At 40.2% G+C, this 9982-nt stretch overlaps 1 protein-coding gene across 1 annotated transcript; it reads right to left on the reverse strand.

The window, feature by feature from the left end:
* Nucleotides 1-724: 724 nt before the first annotated feature.
* Nucleotides 725-1253, reverse strand: LOC147609040 (uncharacterized). The gene is made up of 2 exons (XM_086788703.1): nt 1126-1253; nt 725-1046 (listed from the first exon to the last, which is right to left on the reverse strand). The coding sequence occupies exons 1-2, from the start codon at nt 1251-1253 to the stop codon at nt 725-727; spliced, it is 450 nt and encodes a 149-aa protein (XP_086644829.1).
* Nucleotides 1254-9982: the final 8729 nt, after the last annotated feature.

The following is a 9982-nucleotide window of genomic DNA, read 5'->3' on the forward strand; positions in this document are numbered from 1 at the left end:
TACCCCTCCCCTGCCAACCAGCTTGCATGCTTGGTCTCTGACATATTTGTCCTTGGGACAAGAGCATTGACAATAGGCTCTCCATCCTACAAGAGAGTGGTAGAAATTGATTAAAAACAATGCAGTGCACATAAGTAGGAGGCACACAATAATACAATGAATAATCTCTTACAAACATTACCTTTAAAATGAAATGACCCCATCGACTAACCCTATAGTGCCACCAACTCAACCAGCTAAGAAGCTTAGGGATGTTTCTATCAGCTGCCTTGCCAGTTGCCCACCATGCTCGTATCCTGCGAAATTGCTGAAGGGCACTTTCTTTGTTTGGGGCAGTCCTCCACTTCTCACACATCTCCCTGTGCTTTTCTTGATGTGGGCTATAGATGTACCTCTGCGTGTGGACACGAAGGTTGTCTTCCCAATGCCATAAACATGACCTTTCCCTTTCAATCATCTCCTTTCCATCGTTGAAGACACGTCTCACTGCATTCCAGTTAGCGCCAGCCTCATCCGCCATAAACCCAAAAAAATTTGCTACCTCCCCTGTGTGCTCCACCATTACCAAATTCATATTTTCCCAAAACATGACTTGAGCATCCTCATCCTCTTCTCTAAATTCACAAGTTGCTATTGTCAATAGCTCACCAATCCTGCATGCCACAAATGGAAACAGAGTTATATTAAAGACACAAATTAAGCAATGCTCTCTACCGCTTGTAACTTACATGTGGTCATAAACATGTGCTCCCATTGTATGCCATCCAGTATCCACTCGATGCACATGATCAAAGCAGACCCATGCTTGATTAAGATCCCCATTACCATCCTTGTCCATTCGCCGAACAATGTCAATCCCAGAACCAGGTCCAGTAGTAGACATCTTAAAGATAAAGCAACGCTCAGTAGTAGTGGTGGCTTGCAATGGAAATCGAGAACCATGGAAGAACTCAAAATGGCATGTTCTTTTTAGATTAAGAATGGCTTCATATCCTTCACCCAGAGGCCGTGTTGTTTTTCGTGTTTGCATTACCATCTGCTTCACCCTGCATTCATAAAGCATACTTAGTGTATTAAAGATGATAATTGCATACTATTCTTTGCTAAATTGCACTTCCTACGTACTTTTTGACATTTATCAAACTTTGCAACTCTTGCGACATCTCCTGTAGCTCCCTCTCTGTCATGAATTCTCCCTGTGCCTTGTCATCATCAGTGAATGCTCTTAAAACCACCTCCCTTGCCACAATCATTTGTACCTTTCTGGGCCCAGCGTTGTGGTCGATGCCCACTGCACGTGCTACAAAGGCCTTGATATTTCGTATCGATGCTCGGCACATTCCCTTGGAAACCATGTGTGTATGTTTGCCATAATGAATAAATAGTCTGCTATGCATTGATTCTTTTGGCATAAAATAATAGACACAGGCAGGACATTCTTTAAGACACATTGGCACATGCTTGCAGAAAAAACACTCAAGGTTCCCGAAGCTCCCAATTGCTAAATTCCCATATTTTGGAGATTTTATCAGTTGCCCATTCCAATGGAGTTTGTTTGGTTGATTCATACGTGTCCTAAAGGAGCAGTGCTCATTCATGCAGTGGAAGGTTCCCCCGCAGAAGCTCTTCCTAAGAACAAAAGTTTTATTGGCCCTAGTTTGCGTTTGTGGCTTTGTCCAAATGTTGCCCTCGTATTTTTGCTCCATCCCTTCCATACCTTTCCCACCTTCAAGCTCATATGTACTGAACTCTGGGTACACCTTGGGAAGCTCTTTTACCTTGCCTTTGTAATCACAATCATGGATTAAAGTGTGCAAGACATCAGTAGGAGGTAACATGCGGATTATTTGAAAGCAAGAGACCGCAGTATCAAACTGAACATCTTCCTCTTCCAAATGTTGAAAGCACTTTTCCACAGGGGAGACCTCTATCTCCTCTTGCAATGACCCATGTGCTTGGACATTGATTTCTTCTATCTCTTCAGTGTCCAAGTCACTGTAAAGCACAATGCTCTCTAATTCAATGCGCAATGCAAAACAAAAAATGTCAAAGACAAAGTTAATGCCACTTACATTGGAGTACTCTTTCGAGAACCGGGAGGAAATATAGTTGAGGGGCCTTGTTCTGGGGTCTCAAAATAATTCTCTGATTTGGCAATATATACAGAGGACAATGAATGCTCCAAGATAAAATATGCCTCGTCTCCAATCCCTGCATACAAGTGTAAAGGACAAATGGGCTCATACTCTCCTCCAATTTCAAGTAAGGCCTCCACATTTATCCCACCAATAGTTCCAAGCTTCCCCCGGATCATGTTGATTGACACAAGACATTTGCCATTCAAGAAGGGGACTCGAATGCATGCACCCATTGTAGAATGGAGGAAAACACGAGCCTCCCTGCATAATGCAATCACAACAACAATTAAGGAATTTACATTGAATATTAGCCAAAAATATTTTAATACTAGATGTTCTTGCTCTAATCAATAGCATATACTAGCCATAATACAATTTTACCAGGCTCATTTTAAGACTATGGGTAGAAGCAAATAAAAATATTTATTGCAAAAATAGTCATAATGAAGGGTATCAAGAAGAGTACATGTATATATGTATATATGTTTGTGTGTACACGTGTGTGTATGTATACACACACACACGCACACACACACACACACACACATATTTGCTTTGTGTTAGTTCTTGCGCTTTTTCATAATCTCCTATTAGATTTCAAAAACTCTACCAGTTGGATGCCATAGCATAACTGTGCTATAGATTTAAATAAATCGGAAAAATATTGACCAAACCCTTAAATTTTAGTGTTGAAATTCATTAGTGTTAGGATAAAAAAATTTGTCCAGTGCCTAACTTAGGGTTTTTAGTAGTCGGCTACTTCTTATGAAGCAATTACTTAACGCTTTTAGTCGTCCTCCACACAGAAGCATCTTCCCTCGAACACACACGCAGAGAAGCGATCATGAAGCATCATACGTCTCCCCAGCAAAGAAACGCTGATCTCATGCGCAGGGCCCTCTCCCCACTCCAATCTTTCTCCCCAACAAAGAGACACAGAAAGGTATCATCATCCATGAATTTGTGCTATTTTGCCTGAATGAATTTGTGCGCTCAGCGCACAAAATAATAGGATGTTTTGCTGCCGCCACACTCCACACACAGTAGTATGAGATGTGCGGTGTTACTTCTTGCTATTTTTCTTGAATGAATTTGTGCGCTCAGCGCACAAAATAATAGGATGTTTTGCTGCTGCCACACTCCACACACAGTATGAGATGTGCGGCGTTACCTCTTGCTATTTTTCTTGAATTAATTTGTGCGCTCAGCGCACAAAATAATAGGATGTTTTGCTGCCGAGCAGTGACAAAATCGTCACGATTTTGAGTTCGTTTCAAGCTTCGGGGGCGCTGCCCCCGAACTCCCCCGCCAAAGCTTAATGCCATAGTAATGGTAGGGTAGCTATAAAAAACTTTGTAAATTGGCTACAATCCATGGCCTTTTCCCAAGAAATCTCTCAAGAAATCGTATAAGAGTACCAAGTTTAGATTATGTATTGCATAGGGCTTAGAGCTCTACAATGATGAAGTTATAGTGTCTATTACCTTAGGAGATCATTAGGAATTACTAGAGAATATACTTCTATACAAAATACGGATTGGGAAGGCCCCTTCTCAATATATGTAATAGATTACTCCCCTACAATTCAAGATAATCCCTCAATAAGGGGAAAAAATGACTTGATGACTTGTATTGAAGTTATCATGAATATACGTTTCTGTGAATATATAAAAAGGCTGAGTTTTTATTTGACTAAAGAATCAATCCTAGTACAAGTGATTATGTTGTCCAAAATCAAGGTCCTAGTAATGGTACTTTGAAGATCTACTGACCCTAACCCTGACCCTGACCCTTATGAACCTATAGAGTTTTTGCATTTTTGAAGAGTCACTCATAGAGTCGAGGTAGAAATTTAACGAGAAGCTATGCCTTGATATAAGTAACAATTTTTCAAAAATCAAAGGATTTTTATATTGAAAAAGACTTGGCCTGGAAACTTTTCTACTTGCATTATTGAGATCCCTTTTTTATCGTTTCCTCATTTGTCCACCAATCTTTAGATAGGAGAGCTAGATGTGGATGTGATTTATAGGGAAAGTAATGATGGCTCCATATTTTATGAACAATACCATCATAAACTTGATTATCTTTTATCTCAAGAGAATAAGTTGAGGGTAATGATACCTGCGGTGGAAACCCAATTCAGTCAGGCACATCGTGGGGATAATGTGTAGAAGAAAGGTTAAGATCTGTTATACATAAAATAACGAGGGAGTTTATACCCCAATAATTTATAGAAAGTAGTGGTAAGGAGATTTTATCTTATGATTTGAGAAATAAGTTATTATTAAGTGTGAACAAATTGAATAAGTATAAAGATGATTCTATTACTCTTTTCCAAAACTATGCCACCTTGTCAAACGAGTTGTTCCACCACCCCTATGGGGCTCAATGTGATGTAGATATAGATGATGATTTGAGAGATATTCTCTACAAGTCTCACACAAGTTACCTTTACAAAAGAACATCAAGGGAAATATGGAAGAGTGTCTACATGGAGAACTTTGAATTGGCCAAATATATTAAACCAAACAAAGCTATTATAGCTAGCCTCCATGGATCCAACCAAAATCTGGTGGAAATTAGCTTTCAAACCTCATAATCTAAAGGGGAGAGTGTGATTATTTTGTGAGCTTTAAGTTTAGCACTTTTACAAAATTTTTAAAAAATTAAGAGCTTTTTGTACAGACTCTTAAACTATAAATAACTCAAAATAAAATAAATACTCATCAAGTTGCCATTCACATGTTCTATTGTGTAGATATGCCGGGAAACACGTTATAGATTGTGCAATCTTTTTGTTATTTCTTTTCTTTATCGCTTTTGTTCAATATATATTCCCTTGAATATCTCAAAGATCTACCACTCTCGATATATTCATCTTTCTTAAATGTCTCATCATGGGGATTTCTTGTTCTTTCAATTATTCTCATGCATGACAACACAAAAAAAGTGATTTCACAATGTACTGGGCACAAATGTGTTGGCTACAATGCTTTTTTTCAGAACCCCATCAGGAGTGAACTATGACCCTCCACCGAGACCCAGCTATCATATTCCCTCCTCCAATGATTAGTAGCATGGCAACCACCACAACACCTCTAACCAAAATCATACCATTGCCACACATAGCTATATGCCCACGGTTACTATCATAAATGACTATGGCTCACCCCGTCCCACACCCCACGCCTACTACCATTGCATATACCTTTCTTGCTCTAGGCATGGCTAGCACAACCATTCCATCTATGGGTGCTACGGGAGGAGCATCCTCTTGACATCCCCATTAGGGGAAGATTGAGGTCTATAGGGGCCCTTTAAGATGCCATGTGATTAAAAGGTTATTAAGGAAAAGGGCCAATCATGTGATGCCATGTATACAAAAATGTTGGGTGATTAAAGGTGGTCAAAAGATTCTCTAGAAGATGTCTTTTTGTACTTTTCATTCCCAAAAAGTGGGAGGGAAAGTTTTTGAAATTTCAGACATCCATAACTTATACATATGAGCTCAAAATTTGTCGGAGATTAGAGATCCGGAATCTACTCGCTAAGCTCTTTCCATAGATATGTCACATGATATGGTTTACCCACTCAATTTTAAATTCAATTTTGGCGAGAAACTTTGAAATTCAAACTTATAGCCATTTGAAGAATAAGAAGGTATCTAAAGTCAAAGAAACTTAACATTTTAACAAAAAGTCATTAAAATCATAATATGGTATCTAAAGTCAATGAAACTTAACATTTTAACAAAAAGTCATTAAAATCATAATATGGTAGCTTAAAGGGCCCCTATAGACCTCAACCTTCCCCTAATGCCTCCTTTTGTCACATCTCACTCTAGTGTGCATTTTCCTTATCTAATGTTGAGAACAAGAGGGATACCACCACAAGCTGTTGGACCCAGTACTCCAACACATGCTATGAGGTTGACAACTCTTATTAGGACAACATCCATATATGTACCTCCTTCTCGAGTCCCAATCCCCCTAGAATTTCGAGCATTGCATTCCCATGCAACATCTTACATGCCACATGTTGTACTTGGACTTATTGATTTACCAACACCAATCATTTCAGCACCAACTCTACCAATAAACCTAGTTGCCTGTGCTCAAGCCTTAGGAACAGCGATAGATGAGAGTATCACACCAGTTGTTAGAGATACTGGTCAATGAAATTTAGGGAAGGCTACCTAGATAGCAAATCAATTCAGGAAAGGCTACCTAGATAGTAAGGCTAACCCACAAGTTTAATAGAGAAGTAGATCCTAGGCAACACCTAGAAGTGTTTGATCAAGTTTGCAAGACCCTTGAAGAACAGGGGGTGGTCAAAAAGCGAGCCAAGAGCAGCGAGCACAAAGCAATGAGTAGAGCTCATGTTCTTGTGAAAGTGAGCAGGTAGGGGCATGGTATGATGTTAAGCGAGCATGAAATGTTAAAGAGAGAGTGGAACCACAGTCCAATTCTGTAGCAATCAAACAAAGAAGACATGAAATGTTCTAAAATGACCATTGCAATAATTTTTTTTTCGAACCAATGGTGCAGATACAAAAAATCACTATTAAACCCATATTGCTTGGCTCGCTAAAAAGATATTGAATCTATAGTATTCACAATGTTGGAGAGCCATTAGCAAACAAAAGACAATAGACAGGAAAATTTATAAAATAACCAAAACATTTCCAAAACAAGTACTACGGTTCAGCTGGTATGACATGACCCCCATACATATTTCAACTAAAGTGGGTTGCAGGTTCCTAAAGCTGTTGAGGATGACTTCTAATAGACTTAGTTAGCATGTCTTTTACAATTCTCTCAGAAATACAAACTTGATGAATATGCATATTGTTGTTCACATCCTGTCCAAGAATCATTAAGAACACAAAGTATATGTGCTTGCATGCAAGATATGGTCTTTTCTTGGCCACTCTATCTCTAAACTCCACACATGAACACATTGGATTCTTCTGAATAGTGACCTCTATCAGAGATGTGTCTTGGCTCCCATTGGTCAATGGATTAATACTAAATGTTTCCTTTACCCCTTCTATATGTATATGGCTGCCTACAACTTCTGCATGCATATCTAAGGCTGCAGTGATTTGACCAAATGCAGCCTTTGAAATTCCTCGTCGATATGGAAATTGTTTCACCTCCTTGTTTGTCTCGCTAGTGCCTTTTGCAAGCTCCTTTTCTAGAAAAAACTCAAGAGGAATACCAATGTCATATCCTGCTCTAATAAGCTTGCAGGCTTCTTTCACTTGTAACTTGGTACCTTTAGCAATGGGCCAAACACAAGGGACATCCTCTGGTGGATGTAATATTGTCTTTGTAATTTTCCAAGTGTGCCTAACATCTGTATTACAAAAATAGCAATACTTCTCCTTTTTCCAGGAGGATAGTTGACAATCACTCCAAAAACAAGGACTGACATCACCCCCTCGCAACCTTGAGCTACACTTTTTCCCTGATGCCCAGTGGTTGCACTCAACTCGATTCACTGTTGGTATCCTCCGCAAGGCCCACTTTGTATCATGCACATCACTTTCAAGGCTCTCTAAAACTTTGCATTGCTCATCGACCTCTATTGCAGGCTCTAACCTCTCTCTTGTCACATAGTTAAACTCAGGCCTATGGCTAGAGTTGCCAAAGTTTTCTTCTGTCGAGTCGTGTAGTGGCCTTTTGGCTCGAATAGTTTTATTCTCACCCTTGAATTTTACCCTATTTGAAAACATAGGGGTCCCTGCCACTGCATCATCCACTGCTCGTGAGGTAGCTATTGGGGATGGACTTGCTTTCTGTCGAGAAAGAGCTCTCTCAACCAAAAGCTCCAATGTAGGCCCACAACCTGTGTATTTTCCTTCCAAGAAAGCCAGTTGTCTGGCACATTGGAAGTAAGCATTGATTAGATCTGTCACACAAGCATCATAAAGACTAATCTTTTGCCTATACCCCTCCCCTGCCAACCAGCTTGCATGCTTGGTCTCTGACATATTTGTCCTTGGGACAAGAGCATTGACAATAGGCTCTCCATCCTACAAGAGAGTGGTAGAAATTGATTAAAAACAATGCAGTGCACATAAGTAGGAGGCACACAATAATACAATGAATAATCTCTTACAAACATTACCTTTAAAATGAAATGACCCCATCGACTAACCCTATAGTGCCACCAACTCAACCAGCTAAGAAGCTTAGGGATGTTTCTATCAGCTGCCTTGCCAGTTGCCCACCATGCTCGTATCCTGCGAAATTGCTGAAGGGCACTTTCTTTGTTTGGGGCAGTCCTCCACTTCTCACACATCTCCCTGTGCTTTTCTTGATGTGGGCTATAGATGTACCTCTGCGTGTGGACACGAAGGTTGTCTTCCCAATGCCATAAACATGACCTTTCCCTTTCAATCATCTCCTTTCCATCGTTGAAGACACGTCTCACTGCATTCCAGTTAGCGCCAGCCTCATCCGCCATAAACCCAAAAAAATTTGCTACCTTCCCTGTGTGCTCCACCATTACCAAATTCATATTTTCCCAAAACATGACTTGAGCATCCTCATCCTCTTCTCTAAATTCACAAGTTGCTATTGTCAATAGCTCACCAATCCTGCATGCCACAAATGGAAACAGAGTTATATTAAAGACACAAATTAAGCAATGCTCTCTACCGCTTGTAACTTACATGTGGTCATAAACATGTGCTCCCATTGTATGCCATCCAGTATCCACTCGATGCACATGATCAAAGCAGACCCATGCTTGATTAAGATCCCCATTACCATCCTTGTCCATTCGCCGAACAATGTCAATCCCAGAACCAGGTCCAGTAGTAGACATCTTAAAGATAAAGCAACGCTCAGTAGTAGTGGTGGCTTGCAATGGAAATCGAGAACCATGGAAGAACTCAAAATGGCATGTTCTTTTTAGATTAAGAATGGCTTCATATCCTTCACCCAGAGGCCGTGTTGTTTTTCGTGTTTGCATTACCATCTGCTTCACCCTGCATTCATAAAGCATACTTAGTGTATTAAAGATGATAATTGCATACTATTCTTTGCTAAATTGCACTTCCTACGTACTTTTTGACATTTATCAAACTTTGCAACTCTTGCGACATCTCCTGTAGCTCCCTCTCTGTCATGAATTCTCCGTGTGCCTTGTCATCATCAGTGAATGCTCTTAAAACCACCTCCCTTGCCACAATCATTTGTACCTTTCTGGGCCCAGCGTTGTGGTCGATGCCCACTGCACGTGCTACAAAGGCCTTGATATTTCGTATCGATGCTCGGCACATTCCCTTGGAAACCATGTGTGTATGTTTGCCATAATGAATAAATAGTCTGCTATGCATTGATTCTTTTGGCATAAAATAATAGACACAGGCAGGACATTCTTTAAGACACATTGGCACATGCTTGCAGAAAAAACACTCAAGGTTCCCGAAGCTCCCAATTGCTAAATTCCCATATTTTGGAGATTTTATCAGTTGCCCATTCCAATGGAGTTTGTTTGGTTGATTCATACGTGTCCTAAAGGAGCAGTGCTCATTCATGCAGTGGAAGGTTCCCCCGCAGAAGCTCTTCCTAAGAACAAAAGTTTTATTGGCCCTAGTTTGCGTTTGTGGCTTTGTCCAAATGTTGCCCTCGTATTTTTGCTCCATCCCTTCCATACCTTTCCCACCTTCAAGCTCATATGTACTGAACTCTGGGTACACCTTGGGAAGCTCTTTTACCTTGCCTTTGTAATCACAATCATGGATTAAAGTGTGCAAGACATCAGTAGGAGGTAACATGCGGATTATTTGAAAGCAAGAGACCGCAGTATCAAACTGAACATCTTCCTCT

Source organism: Cibotium barometz, chromosome 52, assembly GCF_041138505.1.
Source record: "Cibotium barometz isolate CiBa-2024 chromosome 52, ASM4113850v1, whole genome shotgun sequence".
Taxonomy (NCBI): Eukaryota; Viridiplantae; Streptophyta; class Polypodiopsida; order Cyatheales; family Cibotiaceae; genus Cibotium; species Cibotium barometz.